The following is a 22,553-nucleotide window of genomic DNA, read 5'->3' as shown; positions in this document are numbered from 1 at the left end:
ACTTGACGCATCGACCTGGAACGTAGTCTCTAAGTTGATTCTGATTCTGCCCTACTTGTTATTGGCAATTTGCATCAAGCATAATATGATTTGACTGCATAGCTCTATTGTTGGTTATGTGACATTACAATCTTGCCGTGGAACATTCTCTGCCCATTGCTAATGTCCAAATTATTATAGTATTATTTCTTACTGATGCATTATGAATATAAAGAAAATATAACTTGATTGCTGACCTTGTCGCGGGTAATTCTTCTTCGTCATTTTTATTCATCCCTACATTTCAGTATAATATCCACTTCACCTCAGTCATTACAGTGTAGCAGCCCAACTGATTTAAGCACACTCCTTTAAGCCCTATAAAGTCTTTTATAACCTTTCAACAAAGTCCAGGGTTGTCAGAAGGCCAAGGAGCACATTCGATTGTAGACTGATGCTTCAAACCCATCTATTTTATTTATTTATTAATTTTTTATCTTGCTGGATGCACTTGGCCCACGGTCTCCCATGCCAGAGCTTAAGCTAATTAGTTTCCCATTAGCCTGCCACACTGCCTTCCTGGCTAACGTTAGCTAATGCAGTGCCCAACCAGGAAGCCTAGAAACTCTGGCAGAGACCATTATCTCTCCTGCCACCCTGATGAAGGGATGAAAATCCCTCTAATTCTCTATCTTTTCTGCATTCGCAGAGGTCTCCTAATTAGCCCACGGGGGGTTCTGATAGGCATACTACCGTCTCTAATGGCACTTACCCACTGCTAGTACCAGCTCTACTCGGCTCGACCGCGGTGCCCCGTCCTCCTTTTTCCATTGCAGATTTAGTACCGCCTCACATGTGAGGCGATCGTGGCTGGTCATCATAACCAACAAATTTTGTTTCAAAAGAAGCTGGAGGCAGCAAAAAAAAAAAAAACTATTTAAAAATGGCTGGTTTGTTCAGGACGCCCCCGTTTGTCAATAGCAGTGATGACGCAGTGATTATTGACGATTCTCTCCGACCAATCAGTAGTCTCCAGGTTTTCACGTCACCTTTTGATATCGCCTCAGCGATTTAGTGATACTAAGGTACCAGGGACTTTTTTTCATAATGGAAAACCAAAAAAGGAGAGTAGAGTTGAGTCGAGCAGGTACCATGTAATGGAAAAACCCCATAATACAGGTCAGCATGGTGGAAACTGGGCAATGCTGTGTTTGTTCTTGTTGTCATACAGGGTTTCGTTTGTCCAGGAAACAGTTCTCATTGACTTGCTAATACCACTGGTGAACTTGTGTCTTTTGAAATGTGGCAATGATCATTGACCTTGTCTAGATTATTAATGTACTGTACTTTACATTTTATTTTCCAGGGGATATTACATTGTGGTAGTGCCTCTGAAGAAGCAGCGCACTGGCAAGTTTTTCAAACCCTGGGACAATCCCGATGAGATGAATTTGGAGGAGGTAACTTTAAAGGCTCAGCTTGTTATGATGACTCCATGGAAAGAAAAGTAAAAATATGACACATACAATTATTTTTCAACTATCTAGTTATTGTACACAGCTTCTTAATATGGCCTACATACTGTAACTCTGTGCATATACCACACATTTCCTTTCTCAAAACTGGAAAAATAAGTTGAGGCTGTTAAGAGGGCCAGAAGAACAGGAGATGAGTCTCGCTGATTGACGCAAATAGCTGAAGAGAGCACTGTTCATATGGAAATGAGAACATGAAGTAGCCATCAAGTGCACTGCAAACTCAACCCCCATCTCCACCTCCTCCTCTTTCTCTTTGTGTCTGTGGTAATTACCTGAAGAGCTGCATCAGGCCTTCATGTCTCTTCTCATTCCAGGCAAAGCGTATGCACAAAACACTTGTCAACTTTTTAAATTTAGCCAGTTGAGATAATTCAAGCTTCTGTGCATTGCAGGTATGATACAATGACTACGTTTACAAGCTGTCAATTTTCGGGTTATGGTCGGGTTAAGGTCACTATTCGGGTTTCTGAAACATTCGGAATAACCCGTTTACATGCGTGAGCAGAGAGAGTTACTCCTGTATACATGGCATTTGTAATCAATTGGCAATATCCCGATGTAAACGGCGACGCACGGTTAGCGTCTGGACGTAGCCTATACGGACAACCTTAAGACGCAATAACTTTTCGGTCACCTTCTTATAAATCTCACTATCTCGGTACTTTCTGCCGTCAACAAAAGACATTATATTCATGGTTTTCACCACACTAATAAAGAAATTGGTTTCCTCCTCGCTCCAAAAGTGTGGTGCTGTGCTGCGTCTCGCCGTGTTTACCTCTACGTCTTGTTTACTTCCGGTATACTGCGTGCAGGTTTTCTGCATTGACATATATATAACTATATTATTATAGTATATAATTATTATTATAACTATGTTTTCTGGCACATACAAGAAGTTCCTCTACTCAAAAGACCAAGATTCCTTGCGAATAGAACATGCGCAGAACACAAATCAATGTTCCTTTTGATGGGGATATGCCGATACGCGTTTACATGACCAAAATTTCGGGTTAGAAAAGGGGTAACCCAGGTAGCATATTCGGGTTTTTAAAAACCGGAATATGAGCATATTCGGGTTTTTGCTGGTGTTTACATGGCCGTGCGCGACCGGGTTATTGCTAATATTCCGGTTTTGAACGGGTTATTGGCTGCATGTAAACGTAGTCATTGTGTAAGCAAACCAAAGCTTGTATCACTATGTATTGTAAGATGTGATTACATTTGAGGTAATCCTTCATATGAAGTGTCCAACATTGAAAACTAATGGTTTCACACATTTGGTGGAAACCTCTAAAATACTATTCCCCTTCAGGTTACAAAAAATCTGGCAAGCATTCTTATTTGTGCATCAAATCCTCTGGCAAATTATAACTTATTTTGAAACAGTTTTAAAATATTTAGTTCTTTTGTATAAGCATGACAATACATCATATGTCTAGGGGGCAAAAAGAAAAGAACACACCATGTCTCATCTGGCATTGGCTTTACAGCTCAGACCCTCAGGCCCATGTCTGTAGCCTTGACCGATTGCCCAAAAGTCGCCCCTCTGTCAGAATTTATTTGTTTGTCAATATTGGCACTCACCTTTTCACAACTTTTCCCAAGGGCAGCTAGATTTAGCCGTGTTGACAGGAGAGATGATTGAAGACATTATCGGGCAGCACCAACAGCCCGGCAGCCAAAACAGGGCACACACAACAACGCACACACTCTAATGTGAATGACAGGCGCGAGCGTGTGCACACACACACACTCAATCGTGCACACAAGTCAGAGATATGAAATCAGATGGCCAAACAACTATCCAGGCTTGATTAGCATAATTATGATCTACACTGGAAGTTCAAAGTCAGATGGAACAGACCTGTATGAAGGGCACACTTGATGTGTTTCTTTCAGCCTATTAGAATTATATATCTATTATTGTTGGCTGAAAGAGCAATGCTGGTATTTTGGCCCTAATATGAATTACTTTGAAGACTATGAATGTTGGAGAAAAAAAAACCCGGTGGTTTGACGTATTAATTCCCTTCCAAAACTAGAAATATATTAGTGTTCCCATATCCCTGCCAATAAGATACCAGCCATTAGCTGATACATAATGTATTTTATCCTCGCTTTGCATATCTTTTATTCTTGTTTGAGAAAAAAATTAATTGGAAAATAAATAACAATGTTAATCAAGTCCAAAAAATAATAATTCACTTTCTTTTTTTACTGTTTGAAGATGTTGGATAATCCTCAACTGTTTTATATGATGGAAATCCACACAATCCTTTAATCTAATCACAATCTTTTGTAGTAAAAAAAACAAACCCAGATGAAATAAGTCATTGATCTTTACTGTAATGTTCTGCCTATTGCAATCAGCGTTTTTCAGCTCGGCAATCAGAAAGCAATCTAGATAGACAGATTTGGTTTGTGTAGATATGTTTTCATGTGTGCTAGAATGTCTCCCTACGTGATACAACTGTCTGCCTGTTACTTATCACTGTAGCTGCTGAAGGAGATAAACCAAACTAGCAGAGGCCTTCGGTTCCGGAGGCAGGCAGAGCCCAAAGCCTATATCGCTGCCTATTTCAAAGACTTGCCAAATGAGTTCACTCTTGGAGATGGCAAGACCTACAGGGGATTTGAAAACAAGCAACTCCAGAATGGCCAGGAGTACATCTTCTTTGTGCTTGCTGTTTTGGAGATGTCTGAAAATGTAAGTCTGCTCTCTCACACATCTATTATCTCCATTTTTATCCATGTGTGTCTCAAATTATACTGTAGTTCAGCTTCAGACATGAGCTTGTTCGCCTCTGGGATATCCCGTGCTCGTGAGCTCATGGTCTTAGTGATAGAAACTATACATGTCCATAGACAGAGAGGGTTAAATCCACTGCATCTTGGCGGAGGGTCGGAGTTTGCTTCTGGTCAGGTGTGTTACTCTGAGCCCTTGTGAGGCTTTGACTTAAAGACTGAAAGCTGCAGCTGGCCCAAGCTGACCCTTGCTGCTTTGGGGAGAGAAACCCCTTAAGACCTTAGCTGATCGCAAGAATACCTCGATAACAGGGCTACTCTTTAATTGCATCCTACGTTCGGTCCACCTTATCTGCGCTGCTGCAGCTAGTGTCTATGTGTCCAAGTGTCTGTCTGGACCGAAGACCCGAAAGCTGTATGATTAGGCAGCCGCAGGCGTGATGATGGATTTGATGAGCTGCAGGGTCTGTAGTGCCGCCCGCACTCTCTCTGTTAACCCTGAGTTCAGGTAGAGCGAAACGATAATGGCGAATGGAGGAAAATCTCTAATTTGCCCACTGAAGCATATATTTTCATCCCACAAGACCTTTTTTTATCACCTCGTAGGATGTGAAATAGTTCAATCAACGTTCCTGTATAGGAGAGATATTGAAGATAATTTTGATTGGTCAGCCTGCAGCTTAGCAGAAATTACACAGCAAAACTTTGAATTGGCTTTAAATTTGTATTGTGCTGCCTTTGTCAGAGTCTTGTTAGATATGCTCTGTAGTGAGGGTAAATTAATTGAAGTCTGCCGGTAGTGCTTTAAATATCTTGAGCTCAAATAAGTCTGGATCTACTGTATCCCTCAGCATTCAGTTCTGCATGTTGATGTAACATTGTCGAGAATATATCTTTCAAAACCACCAGATTATAGATAAATTATGGAGTAATGAGGAGTGATCAGTGATTTGCTTTTCCCTGGCTCAGATCATGTATGCCACGAGCCCTTACTCCGACCCAGTTGTGTCAGCCGACATCGACCCTCAGCCGATCATCGATGAGGAGGAAGGCCTCATCTGGGTGGTGGGCCCTGTGCTAGCTGTTGTCTTCATCATATGCATCGTTATTGCCATTCTCCTCTACAAAAGGTGAGGATATTAAATTATGATCTGCATATAGGATTATAGAACAATTTAAAAGAATTGTCCCATCTGAGGGGGATTCCTGTGCATTTGCTTCATTTAGCTGGAACAATTACCTTAACACAAATACTACATACAGTACACATTATTACTGACATACATGTGCGCTTAAAATCCATGTTTAGCCACTCGATATTTAACATTGATGACACCAATACACCACCACGCACAAATCTTCAATTAGCACGTTGAAATCCAAACACTAAATGTACGATTTTAACTTAAAGCCTGAGGCATATTGATCTTCAGACTTTCCATGACCACCACTCTAAATAGCACACTCACACACTTTAAATCTCAGAGTAAATCCAAGGATACAGCTACCCAAACTTTTAAGCAACAAAATGCAGACGCCCACAATCCTTCACAGACACGTGCGTTGACTGAAAGTTAATCAGACACATCTATCTACCCCCTGCATGCACAAACACACCCACGTGCAACTGTGGAAAACACTTGCAGTAGTGCACTTTCACACTGAATCAAAACAGCTTTCTTTGTCTGTAACCCCCTAGTGGGAGTGAGACCTCGTGCTGTCACTGCTGATCAGTCAAGTGTAGGAGGGGAGAGCTCTGACTATCTGCTGCATGTCACTGCATGTATGTGCAGCTTTAGAGAGGCCCTGGGGCCTGGGCAAGCCCAACCCCTCTCCATTTTACAACTACCCATTCCACGTGGGAGACTAGCTCTAGATCCCGACTCTGACCTTATGATGCCCTCCTGCTCACACACACACACACACACACACACACACACACACACACACACACACAGATTTGTTTCCGTCCTTCACTATCTTGTTACTTTTCACCTTTTACATAAGGCAATTTCCCTGCAGTGTTCATTCAATCAAATGTCCAGTCCTAAGCAGAATTTCACAGTAGTCCTCAAGAAGTAATTTTGCGAAGGTAAGATTAGTAAGCGAAGAGTCAGCACAATATAATCAGTAACAGCACCAATACTGAAGACAAAAATACATACATAGTAGTGTAATTTAGAAGGTAAGGCATGCAGCTTTATTCTCTTACAACTTATTGTCCTTGGATTCTATTTACATCAAGTTTTTGGTTTGGGTAATACAAAGGTGAATTGAAAGGAGACAAAGACTGTGTGTGTGGGTGCGCCTTCAGGCTGAGTTTCCGTTTGTGGCAGGCAGATTTACACATTGATTACTAAGCCAGTGTCACCGCCATGTTAGGGAACATTCCGTGCATAACCAGGAGATCTTTTTTTTGTCAAAATCAATTTGTATGTGATGGATTGTGATGGCTCCTCTTGTGAAAAACAAAGGGAATAACAATGGCCAATAATAAATCAGAGTCATCTGTGCACCTACACATTGAATAACTATAGTCAAGTCATGACTGCTACCAAACCAATTGATTTTCTCATAAAAAGGGCTTAAAAAATAGTAAGATGCAGTTTAATGTGATATACGCTTAATATATACAAATCCATTTAAAATTATAATCTCATGTTCGCATTTCTAATACCTCAATCTTGAAGATGCATAATTTCTGATTACAATAAATATAACAGTGGTAGGCTTATTTGCAGGAAAAGAGACACAGCAATTAGGAGTCAAGAGATGACTTTTTATGCTTGAACAAGAAGCAATCAGCTGAAACTGCTTGAAATAGCAGAGATATAATGTGCAAATTTTGGATGCACCTGGGAAACTGTAGTATTTGAGACAAAGAGCCCCAAGGCTGCACAATTAAGCATAATCTCTGAAGTGAAGCATCACTAATCTTGCACGCACAGGAAAAACTGAGATATGATTGGTGTCGTTTGTCTCTTATATAGTCAGTCATTCACTTATTCTAAAGAAACGTTTCTGGAAGTCTCCATTATATAAAGCCAAAGGTCTTACCACCTAATGTGTCAATATTTCTTTCCTTGCTGACCAATGGAGCAGCAAACCAGACAGGTAAGAGTGACAGAGAAGAAGAGGAAAACTAACTCCCTTTAAACTCCTTTTCTCCCTCGACTGTTTATTTTCTATATAAACACATAGAAATTGGTCGCCCAATGGAGTTGTCATTCATAAAATCATGTGCTTAATCAAAATGAGCATATGTTAAATGTATTTATCAACGTTATTAATGCAACATTATTTATATGACAGTTGTCAGTAGACAACTGCTGGGAAATCCAAGCACAAATGTTTTTACTTGTCATACTACTAATAAACTTTAAATTCATATCAAAATATCCACCATATCACCTTTCCTACAACATTGTATCCATGTCAGTGACCAATGTTATGTGGATTCTGATGAATGAAACCACATTGCTTTCTATGAAACGGACATACGGCATCATGTGTCAGAGATGACAATGTTGTGCACTTAAAATATATGAATAAGAGACTCTCTACAAATATGAATCTTAAAAAGTGCCTTCAAAATACTAAAAATAAACCCAAAATAAAAGGGAGTGGAACAAATAACTGACTTGAATACTCTAACATAATAGAATGCAGTAAATGATACCTTTGTGAAGCCTGTAGTTTTTTTGTTTGCTTGTCTTCTTACTTTATATACAGTTAGAGTTCCAGGTTACACTACATTGCCATCTAAACACCACCTCTAACTATGGCTTCAAAATTGAAAGAGAGAGAGAGAGAAAAAGAGTTAATTGACACCATATCTGACACTATCATTGAAAAGTGAACATTAGGCTTCACTAAAGGTAGCATTTACTCGTAAAGGGCTTTGTACTGGATTGCATTGTACTGTGCAGTGATGATGTTATTTAGTCCACCCCCTGTAGCCTTTTGTACTGTAAGAATGCCGTCCTGTCACCTCCTTAATTACATATTTGCCTGCATTATTTACGAGACCACAAGGCAAGCTTTAAGGTTACACAGGAAGAGTGTTGTGCACCCCAAAAAAATCAAATTTGCTGTTTGTTCTGCAGAAAAAGAGCAGAATCTGAAGCTAGGAAAGGCAGTCTCCCCAACAGCAAGGAAATACCACTGCATCATCCCACCGACCCTGTTGAGCTTCGACGCCTCAACTTCCAAACGCCTGGTACGTATTTCAAATGTCGCCAGGGACTTCCGTCTCATTCCCTGTGAATTAACAACTGAATGTTCATTGTGGAAAGGGATGCCAATGCTACTGATTGTGCGCTTAAAAGGTATAATGTAGATTCACAATTAGCTTTATATCAAATGTTTCTTCATTTGCAACCACTGCTGACAGTAAAACCTAATACTGTGACGTCCTTAAAGAAGTACCCATCATCTTTGCCGTGAGATTGGCACTACACAAGTGAGCAGTTTACAGGTAGACAGTGGACAGGTGCTTAGAGGAGGCACAGAGGGTCAAAAATGACAGTTTCCTCCCCGGAGACACCTCTCAGTGGAAAATGAAGTGGCAGAAATGCGAACTTGACAGTTTCATGGCAGCTGTCGTCTTCCTCTGCACCTGGGTTATCCAGGTCATCAAGACTTGTCATGCTTACTCAGAATAGCACAGGCCTGCTTGGATGGTATCCCATTGCTAGGAGACAGGATGCAGCATTGTGGAAGGTGAGGGAAATAGAAAATGTGTCATGGCTCTGTGTTCCCTTTTGTATGCTCATGGATAGCAAAGAAAAAGTGGCATCGAGCTGTAAACACCAGTGTTTACTCGCTCTGACCTTTAGTGCTGAGGTATAGTGGTCAATCCTCATGCCTTGGCTCAGTCATGTGACCCGTTTCTCGCCAGGGGGAAACAATGGGAGTCACAGTCCATTTATCACCTGGAAAGGAGGTATGCATCTTTGCCCCCGTCCTGACCGAGAGAGACACGCTTAACTGCTGTTTGAGTTCCTCTGGCACCGACTGCTTTGGGGACAGGTGTGCAGAGACTGCCAATAATGTTGTAATATCAAAGCCATATTTTGCGGTCAGCTAGTATGAAAGGAGGATGACTTATCCCTGCAGGCTCATTTTTGAAAAAAAGATTTAGCATATTTATGAAAGCTCTTCAATGATGTTAGGACCATTACTGGCTGTTACATCCTGGCAGAGGGGTATTTTTCTTTTTGGCTCAGAGTGATCTCAACCATCCTCCCACTATTTCACTCGCCTCTCAAGCCATCATACCACCCCACATACACAACAGCCTTTCGGAGAGCTGGTACCTTGGGCTCTCTCGCTGCTCAAAAAAGGACCAAACATTTCTTTTCCCTATCATATGTCCACTTTCTCTTCAAGTCCTAAAGCTCTTTTACATTAGACCACCTCACTCCCCTACTCTCTCCACCCTTTCTTCCACCTCTTTACCCCTCAATGGACTTTTTCATCTTAAGGATGCTCGATTTTTGAGCGACAGCATGGAAATGGTACTTTCATTGTCCCCCACTGGTGGAAATGGATTTTGAGTAGCGGGCTGCGATAGAACCACCCTTTGCCATCTTTCAGAGAGACATGAGTGGGTGGGAAAACGAGGCACAGCTTCCATTAGCTAATGCCCACTTGTGACCGCAACTAAAATGAAACATCTCCTCAATGGAGAGAGAGAGAGACTGTCGTGCAACTTGTGTGTCAAAATGGCACCTGAATTCTCAACTTGCAGATCTTTAGTCACAGACTGGATGTACATGTACAAAAAGGTGTAAACCTGTATTGTTCAAACCCTACACTTTTGATTGTTTCCTTCCATCTAAGCTCTTAAATATGCTGATGAGATACCTCAATTGCCATTCAACATTGTCAATTCTACCTCGCCAAAGTCAAGTGAACTTAATTGCAGACTATGCAAGTAGTAGATCACAATGTTATCATCCTCAGGTTAAAATGAATGTCAAATAATATCCTATGGTTGCTCGACTTTGATTTGGGCTGCTAGGTTTTTTACGCTTTCTTATTTCCATCAAATATGCATGGTGGCATAGCCAAGCTTGTAGCATGACGATTTGTATGTTACTAATGAATGTTCCATTTAGAATACACATAATCATTCAACTACTTCTTGTCACATTTTCAATTTCTACCTTCTGTTTGTGAAGAAAATAGTCTTCACATAATGCTAATGACATCTGCAACGTATTTAATTACACCGCCATTTCCTTCACAGGTTCAGGTGCGTCCAGTCACCCCAGTAACCTCCATTTGTCAAGTTAGTTGGTCTCGATTATGTATTTAACATGATTTGTTTTGTTAGCTTTAATTCACTTCTTTTCCTTTTTTCTGCGTAGTCTTGTATTCCCATCCCCATCTAATCCATCTGGTGTCAATGCCATGTCATTAAAGGAGGCGGAGTTTGAAATGACTGCCTGAAACCATGTCATCACTCAAAGCAGACATCAACATCTGGCCTAACATTTTGAATGTTTTTTTTGGGATGTTTGTTTGCATCAGTGTCTTACTGTCATGCTAACTATCCACCGCAGCTTTCTGTGTGAATAACGTTTTTCTCTCTCAATAGTGGGGCAAGTGTGCTCGATGACTTCTCATTGGCTTCTGTGTCCATATTCTCTTTATGAGCATGGCCACTGCTTTGAGTGAACAAACCTGCCTAACAAGATCCACTCTTCCATTCCCCCTGTTAAACACATGCTGCTTATCTAATGATTCACTGTTGGCTTGTGCTTGGGTGATGCCCACTTACAAGACTGGTGACTGACTTTCAGTCCATCTGATTGACAGGTATGGCTAGCCACCCTCCAATCCCAATTATGGACCTGGCAGATCATCAGGAGCGCCTGAAAGCCAACGACAACCTCAAGTTTTCACAGGAATATGAGGTAAGTGTCAGCAAAGTCCCAATACTTGACTCAGCAATTGTCAAAAATGTCGGCGCAAGAGTGTTGCTGCATAAAGACAACAATTCAACATAGTATATACTTTGTAGTATTATATGGGCGCATACACCTGGAGTTCCCATACACTGTTCATTTAAATTATTGCCATTATTAGTGTGGTGGGTAAGAAAACCCCACAGTCATTTCAGCCAACACCCTCACATTTAATGGTATATTCCTACTGTTGCATACCCATGCCAACCACAAAGCAGATCAAGCAAGACGACAATTGGTGGATGATGACCTCCCAATAGCATTAGTTAGGAACTACTTTCATGAGAAATATCTTCACCAGAGAACTAAAACCAGCCATCCCTTTTTCACAGCAGACATTTTGGCATGTCATAGCAGGAAATGCTCAGGTGTAATTAATACAGTAACATTAATAATGGCTGCACTCCATTTCCAGTTCCAGGGTTATTGTGCCTGCTGGCTCACTATTGACTTACAGTTGAATGGAAAAGAGGCTATTATTAATGGACCAAACAGCATACTGTACACACAGTATAACACATATATAGAAGCGTATTTAGTATTGTAAGCTATGCTAATGGGAGTGGTAATTCACTAATAGACCCTAGGGATTTCAAAGGCTACAGTTTACTGACACTTGTCCAGCCAGTTAATCATATCTGCACTTTAGCTGGAGTCTCACTCTGAAATGTATGGTCACTATCAGAATAAAAATACATCATGGAACAAAGGGGATAGTTATATTTAAGTATCGTGTGATTAGACCTTCAATCGTAAAAGTCCTTAAAATTGAAGTGCCCTCAAAATCATGTAGGCTGTAGTCAGACAATGCAAGTGTCTCCTTCATATTGGCGTTGCATTGTAGATCAACTCACAGAGCCTGAAAAACTATACCAGCAAGAGGTCCTTTCAGGGGCATTGTGTGAGATAGGAATCGTCACCCTTTTTCTGTCAATTTCTTTCTGCGGGTCCTGCAACAGCTCCAAAATTTATGAGGTCATCATATGGGTGGCTGCCAAGCTGGCCAATCATTACTGCAGCTTAAGTACATTGAATTCCAATTTTGTAGTGCTTATTCGAGAACAGTGGAAAGCAATTTAGCGAGGACAATGAAATAAAGATTATTATTATGAGCAATGTTTCAGCCCACTGTTTCAACATATTTTGATAAAATATCGGGCTTAGCCAGTGGTTTATCCCTTGCATATTGCTGCTTTAAGTGATTTCTGCAGATAAAGACCTCGTACTGAAATGTATTACTGTACTCATGTTGAGCTTATATGCTCTCCAATACCTCTTAATGTATTTGCTTATGCGTCAAACTAGTTTTACCATCATTAAAAATAATTAAGCTTATCTTTATTTATGTATTTCTCCCATACATGTAAATCACCGTAAAAAGTCATAAAAGTATGAATATATTCAGATCTGTCTTGATTATAAGCAAGGTCAGTGTAGTAATGTGGCTTCCAGTTGCACTGGGTTTCTACGGTCAGTAGAGATTAACTCATAAAAGCAGTCTGTAGTCATTAAAAACACAGGCACAATATTTTCCCTGTAATGTGAAATGGAATGCCATTTTCATGTCTTTGTATTTTCCCTTTGTGATATTATATTTTATATCTCATTTATCGGTGATGAGGGAGCATTATCAACCTCTGCTTTACAAAGTTGAAAGAGGGCTTGGGTAGCAAATTCTGTTGAACTAGTCTCAAGTGTAGTATTCTAGTATATGCCGTAAAAAATCCTTCTAATCAAATGAGAAAAGCTGATGGAACACAAGCTTTTCCTTTGTGACCGATGCAGAATGTATCTTTTTGTAAATCTAATAATTTATTTGTAGCGGCTATTTCATGACAAAGACAACATGTTGTTCACATAGTTTTTTAAAGTCAACTATCCACTTTTTAAGTCAAAGTTCCACCCCAAAAATGCTCTCTTCCAATTTTAATTTAAGCTTTGCAGACAAAAAAGTTAGATTTCGGTGTGTGCTGACACCCCATTTTCAACAAGATACGAGAGGCCAGAGTAGATACTACTTAAATTAACTGAGAAGAATAAAAGTCTAGGTTAGACTATTCATCAACTAAAACCTGCTTTCAGTCAGAACAATAATTTCCTTTGGACTCAATAACCTCAAGTACTTTTTTATCAGTTACAATTTATTTTAAGAGCCTCATGTTTTGTGTGTAGAAAGAGGACACCCACAAAAATGTAAATAAAAAAAGTTGGAAAGCTTGATCAGTATGTATCACTGACAAAGCTAGGGATACTTGCAAGTTCATGCAAATTTTTTACCTTGGAAATGCTGTGTATATTAGTCCTCTTCACTCGATTGCTAATAGTCATTTTAAAATAGCCAGGCTTAAACAGTATCTGACCTTAATGGAAAACCGTATTCATGCAAGACAAACTCTTCCATGCCGAACTACCGAGCTACAGATGAAGCAACATTCATTCATATATTACAACCTTTATGCATCACTGTTTTGCACACGAGGACGTCTAACAGCAGCACTGAAAATCAATGTTATGCATGACATTAACACAGAATAAATATTTTCAGCCTAATATGTCATCAGTGTAGGGACATGCAAAATTAGACTGGGAGACAAAAAGGCCATATTGGAGAGACAAGACTGAAATCATCATAGCCTTTTACAAACAGCCTTGGCAAACAAGGGCGTGGTAAAGGACAACAAGGCCTTTCAAGTTTCAAGCGCACTCTTAAAATGATGTAAACATTATAACACAGCATTTTCATTTTCAATTGCTCTGTGGTGAAAGGCATATTTCTTACACAAACTATTGTTAAATGTTCATATTATATCCATTGTAATGACAAATGTTTTTGTACTTTACAGTCCATTGACCCTGGTCAGCAGTTCACATGGGAGCACTCTAACCTGGAAGTCAACAAACCAAAGAACAGATATGCCAACGTGATTGCATATGACCACTCCAGAGTCTTGCTCTCTGCTATTGATGGTATGCTGCCCACCAACACCTTCTCTCCCAACTGCTGCATCGATTCTACAGCCAGTACAACTGTCTTTTAGACCTCAGGAGCGCAACCACACTGTAGTTTTAAATTATATTTCCCACACAAGCACGTCAGACTACTTATTCCCTTTAATGCCTCAGGTGCTTGCAAAGAAAGACACAGCTTTAGAAACTGGCAATTTTCTCTTAAAATGCTGAGGCAAGCATTCAAGTCAGATTGAACAATCACCTATAGTGAGAAATGCAAGTTTTATGTCAAGACTTTATGTCAGGTGATTATACTATAATGCCTCAGACTTACATATTGTATCAAGCCATGGGCTGTTTCTTAAGTAATTCATACATTGAAACCAGAACAGTGAGTACACTGGAAGATAATTAGACAGCATAGCACATTATAATTTGCAATACACATTACTTGTTTGTGGGTATGTGTTTGTTTTAAAAAAAAAAAAAAAAAAAAAAAGGACATAAATATGTGTTTGCCACCGGGTTTAAACTGACAAAACTCACAGCAACACACAAGTTAAAGTGCTAAGACATTGGTCAGGGTGACACAATCGACAAGGCGTCTGTAGTAACATTTTATGGACAGGACTTCAAGATGTGGTTGCACATTTCCCCTGAGCCCATCACAACCCTGACTTGAACCAGTCCATTACGTCTTTGGCACATTAAAAAAGTGTTGCTCTGTACAGTACAGCTTCTAAGGAATGAAAGGCAATTTTGAAATTGCTAGTTAAGTGCTGGCTTCTTCACCAGTTTATTGGATTAAACACAATTGCACATACACACACAGCTATTATTTAACCATTTCCATTGAGCTGTTCTGATGGTGGGCGAAGGAAAAACAAAGCAAATGGCTATTGTGACAAAAACAGATAGATAAAGGCTCAAAGAGCCTTTTTCTGCAGTCTCTCAGAAACAACACACAGTTTGAGTGTATATAGAACTCCATTAGCCAGGCATATAAACACATCTGCTCAACCACATTGGAGCCTTTGTGCTGTAGCAAGTGAGTAGTTCTCAGCCAGGGGGACATGAGGGACTTCCTCTTTTCCTTCTAAAGCTTAAAGCCTTTTGGCAAGCGATGCGTCTATTGTTTACTTTGATTGAGTTGTTTGAATAAAAAGGGATTTGGGATTTGACATCAGAATTTAAAGACAGCTACTATAAGAATTTACTGATGTGGGGATGGATGAGCATGATGCTTGAGTACATTTGTGGACTTTAACGGTCGTGACATCACCGAAACTGGTTTCTAAAGTTAATCCCTAAAACTTTGCCAACCCTTCATTTGCCAAAATTGTACAGTTTCTATTTCTAATAGTATGTTTCAGTTTTTGTTGGCATGATCCTTGCAAATGCCACATTCCCTCCAAATTCCATAAATTTAATGTTTTCTTTTTGGGGCATTAAACTTATGCTAGACCTCAATCTTTTTTCCATTGATCTATTTTATATTTAGTATGGTATATGGTCACATGCCTGTTATTCTACAAATAGGTCGTTTATTTAGAAAATGTAATCAAAATCTAATGGGACAACTTTAGAAATCTGTTGTGCGATAAGACAATTCAGTAATCTGAGAAAGTGTGAGTAGCCATCCGCTCGCAAATGCACATAACCTTATGTGAATACTATTACTACTATTAAGAATCACCATTACAATGTTGTACACTAAAATCATCTGTATTAGATTCCTTTGCTTTTCTATGTGGTGTACTGAACAACGCAATGTTTATTTCTCAATAAGCATATTGACAGAGAAAAATGGTAGAATTTATACAAATCCTGAGTGACAGAAAGCACAAAGGCAAAATCCATTTGCAAATGTGCATTAAACAACAGCCTCGTTCTCATTAAACCACAGTAATGTCTCTTTTTGCTTTTGCTTTTCAATTTGAAAACACAATGGGCTTAATTGCATTTATCCCTTGTCCATCACGGAAATGTTCAGCCGCCTGGCTGTTTGGACAACTTCAACAGCAAAAGAGAGGGCGGGGGACAGTTGAACAAAATTATGTGGGTTGTTCTTTGAATGTGTTCATATTCTGTTTTTTTTCTTCTTTTTTTTCTGTCAAATAAGTTACCTGGGAGTAAAAGGGAATCTGGGGGAGAGGGGGGAGGGGGAGCAGTTGGAGTGAGGGGATTCTCCGATACGTGGCGTCCATGCAGATGAGACTTATCTCGGTCGACCATGTGTGCACGAAGCCCCTAAACTGCCAGTCCTGAAGCATTGACTAGCTGTCAGCTCTGTCTCTTCCGCCTGGATTCGAAAAGGCTGCTGTGCCTTTCATTTAATATGAGCAAAGGGAAGGAGGAGTGAGGAGGGGAGGGGGAAATTGTTTTGCTAGTTTTTTTGTTGGTTTGTTTTTCTCCGTGTGAGGTGGTAGACTTTTACACACCGAGCTTTATCTGTAAGTCAGTTGCAGATATGGAAGAGGAACACACAAGCTGTGGATTTTAAAAAGCGTTGTTGATAGCAAATACAAAAACCATAGACTAACACTGGTTCCAAATGTTACTGTTTTATGCTATTGTTCCATTTAATACACAGAAGGTACTTTTCTATGCTATTTTTTCATATAATACATTTAGAAGATGTTGACTTTTGTGGGGAGAATCTGACGTTACCACTAATAACTGAAGAGCAAATCAAGACTTAGACCAACTTAGGAAACAACAAATGCCGCTTTTTTGTGACAATGGTCTTTTTCTGCATTGTGTTAGGACAACATAGTGAACAATTGTATTTGAGATGTTTCTTTTTGAGTGTAACTCCCACCATCAAAATGTGCCTTTTTTTTAGGTATCCCTGGAAGTGACTATATCAATGCTAACTACATCGATGGCTACAGGAAACAGAATGCGTACATTGCAACCCAAGGATCTCTGCCAGAGACATTTGGTGAATTCTGGAGGATGATCTGGGAGCAGAGGAGTGCAGTCATCGTCATGATGACCAAGCTGGAGGAGAGGTCCAGGGTAAGGGACGCAAATACAAATACCGCCATATTTCTATGTGGGGCTCTCTCTCTCTCTCTCTCTCTCTCTCTCTCTCTCTCTCTCTCTCTAAGTAGTATTCAAATGAAATAACCAAGTCACACCCAAAAGTGTGGGGTAAATTTTTTTCATTTTAAGCTTTGGAATGTTAAACCCTAACTCACAAAAACACCAAAAATGACTTAACAGTCTGAGCCACATTAACTAAAACTTTCAAAAATGCGTTTTTTGTTCCATTCTTCATTTGACATCGAAAATTTGCAGTAAAGATTCTTCCTACTCTGTTCAACCCCTATTAGTGACACGATAGTTTGACGTCCTTATCCTCCCGTTTAATTTGTGCAGTATGTTGTACTCTGGCCTTCCCTAGATGCCTTATGTATTTATTCTCCAGGAGATTCCAACTTCCATCTTGTATCCACTGATATCTTCAATGCTTTCTTTACAACCACACTTTCTGTTGTTGTTTAGCCCTGACTGATTAGTGGCATTGCTCCCTTCATTAACGTAGGGCAGCTAAAGGCACTGGATTACAATCAGTGATAAAAAAAAGACTCAAACACTGACAAACTACATTGCCCAGCTGAATGCATTCACGACTCCTTTAAGACTGACATGGTCAAAAGGCACCCTTTCCCTTTTACTTGAATCTCTTCACAGTGTTTGACTGAGCACATGAAAGCTTGCACAGACTCCATAAGCTACTGACCTTCACACTTTTATGCCTTTTCTAAGAGCATGGCATCGTGTCAACAGGGTTGCCGATTCAATCCACACAGCAGTTTTCACTCAATTCTTTTTTCAATCTGTACAATCTGCAAAGCAAACAGGCTCCTTTGGCTGATTTTTAATATTGTAGGCACTCTGAAATGCTTAATTCTCCAATCCAATTCATGCTGTCAGGTGTCTGTTTGGCTCTATAGATGCTTTGTGATATCAGAGTGCTCCTTGGCTCTGCCGTAAACGCTTCCTCCGAGAATTTCCCGCTCTGATCCTTCCATACCATTATGTTGTTTAACGTTTGGTGCATGATGTGCTTTTGTTGTTGCCAACAGCTCCTGTCTTTCATATTATTCAGTCCTATCATTTGCTGGGAAGCACTCAAGCTCTCTTTGTATGTTTTTCATATCTAAAGCATGAGTATTTGCAAGTAAACGCCACTATGAATCGTCAGCTGGTTAGGTAATTAATAAGTGGATAGTACACTTAAGATATTTGAATATTCCAGTGGTACAACTGCTGTCCATGTCAAAAATGTCATACATTTTAACAGAGCAGCAGGAAACAGGATTTGTTGTATGATGACATTTCAATTGTGGTGCACATACGGCTAAAGCCCCATCAGTTCTAATAGACAACATGAAGAAAAACAAGTGAATTGGAACCTAGTTATTTCCTCCCCAACACCAGTAGTGCTTTCTTTTGTCAGCTAATCAGTAATGCTATAATGGAACAGTTTTTTTTTTATTGGCCGTTAACTGGGAAACAAAGCTGTACACTCGAATGGCAATAAAGCCGAGCCAGTGATATGATTAGAAACTGTGGTTACCTTTGTAATTATAGAGTATGTCAGGACAGTTAATAGGTCCGTCAACTCTATACAAATATCTCTGGCCATTTCATTGATTATGAAATCAAACCTAGTCAGCAGGAAGGAGGGGAATTTGGACATTTATTTTACCATTACTTGACTTTGTGTATAACTGTGAATGTGAAGCAGGGCACTGTTGAAAACGAGGAGTGGTACTAAGGTTTAGAAAAAATTACATTACTGCATCAAGACTAATCTTTTCTAACTTTAGGGCAGATAGTGTTCATATATTCCTATCCAGAGATTGTCTAATGTGATGTATTCTCTCCACTGCAGGTTAAATGTGACCAATACTGGCCTACGAGAGGGACAGAGACTTACGGCCTCATCCAAGTGACACTGCTAGACACAGTAGAGCTGGCCACATACTGTGTCAGAACATTTGCACTTTTTAAAGTAAGAAGCATTTGGATTTTGTTGTCCTATAGCAGCTACTTAGACCCCACAACATCTGTTAAGTACTTGATGTGAACTGTGTTAGTCACTAACCTTTCGCCAAATCCATAATTCAGAATGGCTCCAGTGAGAAGAGAGAGGTGAGGCAGTTCCAGTTCACGGCCTGGCCAGACCACGGGGTGCCCGAGCACCCCACTCCCTTCCTGGCCTTTCTGAGACGGGTGAAAGCTTGCAATCCTCCAGATGCAGGGCCCATGGTGGTACACTGCAGGTAAGAAACAACATGGTTTCACAAAAACATCCCAAAGCATGAAATTCATTTTGTTCTCTCCATTTGCTGTGATGAATATATGAATACATATGACAAAATACAACAGATTCATGATTATTTAGAGCTTTATATCGGAGTCATTTGTGTATTATTTTTAAAAGAAATCATCCATGAACCAGAGGACAAAATGTTGGCTAAAAGTAGCATATTCAAAAGGGAGTAAACTATGGCCCACTGTAAGCCCAAACAAATCAACCTACTAGCTTTACAGAAGGCACTTTAAATCTGAAGGTGTTTTCAACATCACAGTAAAAAGAGTACTAGCATCATTGCCCTCAGCAAACTCAAACATCTCCTCCCACTCACTGACACACAAACACACACACAGACCTGTACAGTTCCTTGCTACACCAATAACATGTCGCACATCAACAGCCCACAATTCCTTGGCTTATCCCTTGGGTTATTGCATCTAAAACAAATACCTTTCACTTTCACGCTAACTTCACTTCCCTGAGCTACATGAGTAGCAGACTCCCAACAGAGAGGCACTGGGATATAACACAGACTTCTGGCTCCTTTCAACTCAGGAAGTCATCAGAGGCTCTGCACAGAGAAAGCAAGTGACTAAAGTTGGGAAAAAAAGAAAAAAAAAAAAAAAAAAACGTAAAAATGAAGGACCAGCCATAGTGAATGTAATAGATACAAACTTGTGTCAGAAAGTGACAAAAAGGGAAGGGGGATTACTGAAGAATTAGAATTACCACATGCTGAAGTTAATTAGAGCTAGTTGCCGAATCGCTTCAAATTGAAAATCCTCACTTTTTACAATGAAGCAGAATGCAGGAATTAATGTCACTCTGCAGATGGGAGTTTTTAATTCCTCTGGCTCCCTATCAGATACAATCATTTCCAAGCTCCAAATCCTCTCAGAGGCATTTCCTCACTTCATGTTTGACCACAATTTTAAATAGAGACATCTTTTAGCTCTACATACTTGCAAAACAAAATTCAGAGTGTTTTGTGGTTAAGCAGAGATATACTGACAAAGATAATTTGTACTGTAGAAGCTGAAGATGTTTATGCACATGCAAAAAAGGCCTAAATAAAAGCTGAAAGAAAAAAAGGCTTGTGTTGCCTATAATTAACAGCATGGTACAGTCTCTTAAGCAGTTGATTATTTAGTTGGTGCACAAATTGCAGCTTACCATGTTCGTACAAACTGAGGGGCCTTATGCAAATATATGTGAATGGTCCTAGTCGGGAACTTATTTTTCGGATTATTCCGACACCACATAAATGGAGCACAAACGCCCCTATCTCGCAATGTTATAAAAAGTGAAAACTAAGTGTGTTCTACCTTGGCCCCTGCTACACTCCAAGTTTCCACCAAGTTTCATTAAAATCGAGCCAGAAGTTTTTCCTTAATCCTGCTGACAGACCAACAAACAAATGGACAAACCAAACCGAAAACATAACGAATTAATGTGTGACCACTGGACTTCTCGAAAACTTCTCACAAGGTGAAATCAGAGTATGTCCTATGTCTAAATCTGCCCCTTAGGTCCATTATAGCATGTTGCCTGCTGTTTTCACTAACCCATAGGTCAGGGACTGTTTTGCTGTTCTAGCTGAAGGGCTAACCCGGCATTGTGAGGTGACACAGGAGATCAAAAGGTCATGATTAAATGTCATGGAGAGCACTGGCCTCTCCCAGTGACTCGGAAGGGAAACCTTTGATAAGCAACCCACACAAACATTGAACTGACAACCTAGCCATATAATCCTCCTGTTTCTTTCTTTATTCTGTATCACTGTGGTAGCCAGCACATAATGCAGGATGTAGTCTACCTAACTTTAAGTACCGTATTGGTCCCCCCACCTTTTCAAGACTCATTTTTGGGAAAATACTTTTTGAAGACCAAATCTTGTTTTTATAAAGAAAATATTTTATTTGAAAATAATTGTAATAAAAACACATTGACTAAAACAAGTGTCACAATTAAATTAATGGTAAATATTTCCAAGGCCTTCAGCTGAATGACTGCTCTGGTAATTGGCATCCCATCATTCCATTTTTCAGTCACGTAATCACACACACTCCTGTCGATCTCTTGGAAGTGGCCGCTTTGAGGACCACGGTAAGATTTTCTCTGGCTGTTTGCATTTGTAGAAGGTGTATCATCTCCATGACAACACCTTGTTGTACTTCAGTTCTAACTTCCGACTTTTAGGCTTTTTTGTAGATGGATATATCAATTTTTGCATCTAAATATGAATGTGGATAACGTTAGTGATATTGAGATGCTTGCTACAGTTACACTTCTAGTGCTGAATCGACGAAAACACGTTTTATTTTGCTTATTCACTGCTTTGTTCTAACGCTGCTGGGCGCTCCCTCTCTTCAGTCTCTCTGTAGCTTGCTTGACCATAACTTTACCATGCTTTCGGGCGGTCGTTGAGGCTCCGTCTAAAACTCGGCCATTTCGTCCAGCTGTTTGCAGATGTGTATAAAGTACTAGAGACTCATACTTGAGTAAAGTACAAGTGCTCTATCAAAAAAGTGACTTAAGTAGAAGTACTAAAGTATTCAACATTTTTTGTACTTAGTATTGCAAGTAGTTTATTTTAAAATGTACTACTCAAGTACTGGAAGTAAAAGTAGAAGTATTGTGTTATTTAGTTATTAGAGAAAGCAGTCAAAAGTTTGAATATCATATTGTTTATATTATGTCAAATGTTTAGCCTAAGGCTGTAGCCAAAGGAATTAACAAATATTAAATAAATTATATTAAAAATAACAAATATTAACAAATACTGAAATAAAATGTACAATTATCACACTGTGCAAGTAAAATGAACATCCTCTCAAGCACAGTAATGATTAAAGCCCCAAAAAACGTATCACACACTAGCTAGCTAGTAAGATGTGTGATGTACAGGAAAGTTAGCAAGCTAACAAAATCCAGATAAACTAGCAGCTTCACATCACAGGGTCAAACAGTTAACATTCAGTACTCACTGCAGACTCAAACAACTCCGGAATAGCTTCATCTGCTGCAACAATGGCT

The 22,553-nt window shown here is 39.7% G+C and overlaps 1 protein-coding gene and 1 long non-coding RNA gene across 39 annotated transcripts in view; one reads left to right on the top strand and one right to left on the bottom strand.

Moving 5' to 3' along the window:
- LOC120573266 overlaps positions 1–19,411 on the bottom strand; it is a 254,868-nt gene extending 235,457 nt beyond the window's left edge. Inside the window, exon 1 of the long non-coding RNA XR_005641670.1 lies at positions 19,305–19,411. This is a non-coding gene — a long non-coding RNA (uncharacterized LOC120573266). The remainder of the gene's footprint in view (positions 1–19,304) is intronic.
- The window catches only part of LOC120573258 (receptor-type tyrosine-protein phosphatase delta), a 363,765-nt gene that overhangs the window by 333,701 nt on the left and 7,511 nt on the right, over positions 1–22,553 (top strand). For 17 of the 38 annotated variants that reach the window (XM_039822875.1, XM_039822873.1, XM_039822869.1 and 14 more), the window contains 11 exons: positions 1,346–1,439; positions 4,015–4,224; positions 5,232–5,392; positions 7,365–7,376; positions 8,369–8,481; positions 10,516–10,557; positions 11,088–11,185; positions 14,080–14,203; positions 17,031–17,206; positions 19,092–19,211; positions 19,328–19,482. In XM_039822875.1, the coding sequence (XP_039678809.1) occupies positions 1,346–1,439; positions 4,015–4,224; positions 5,232–5,392; positions 7,365–7,376; positions 8,369–8,481; positions 10,516–10,557; positions 11,088–11,185; positions 14,080–14,203; positions 17,031–17,206; positions 19,092–19,211; positions 19,328–19,482 (1,305 nt within the window). The remainder of the gene's footprint in view (positions 1–1,345; positions 1,440–4,014; positions 4,225–5,231; positions 5,393–7,364; positions 7,377–8,368; positions 8,482–10,515; positions 10,558–11,087; positions 11,186–14,079; positions 14,204–17,030; positions 17,207–19,091; positions 19,212–19,327; positions 19,483–22,553) is intronic. The other 21 variants (XM_039822886.1, XM_039822881.1, XM_039822880.1 and 18 more) reach the window with 4 other exon arrangements.

Source organism: Perca fluviatilis, chromosome 14 (assembly GCF_010015445.1).
Source record: "Perca fluviatilis chromosome 14, GENO_Pfluv_1.0, whole genome shotgun sequence".
Classification (NCBI taxonomy): domain Eukaryota; kingdom Metazoa; phylum Chordata; class Actinopteri; order Perciformes; family Percidae; genus Perca; species Perca fluviatilis.
This window is presented reverse-complemented; position numbering and strand designations above follow the sequence as displayed.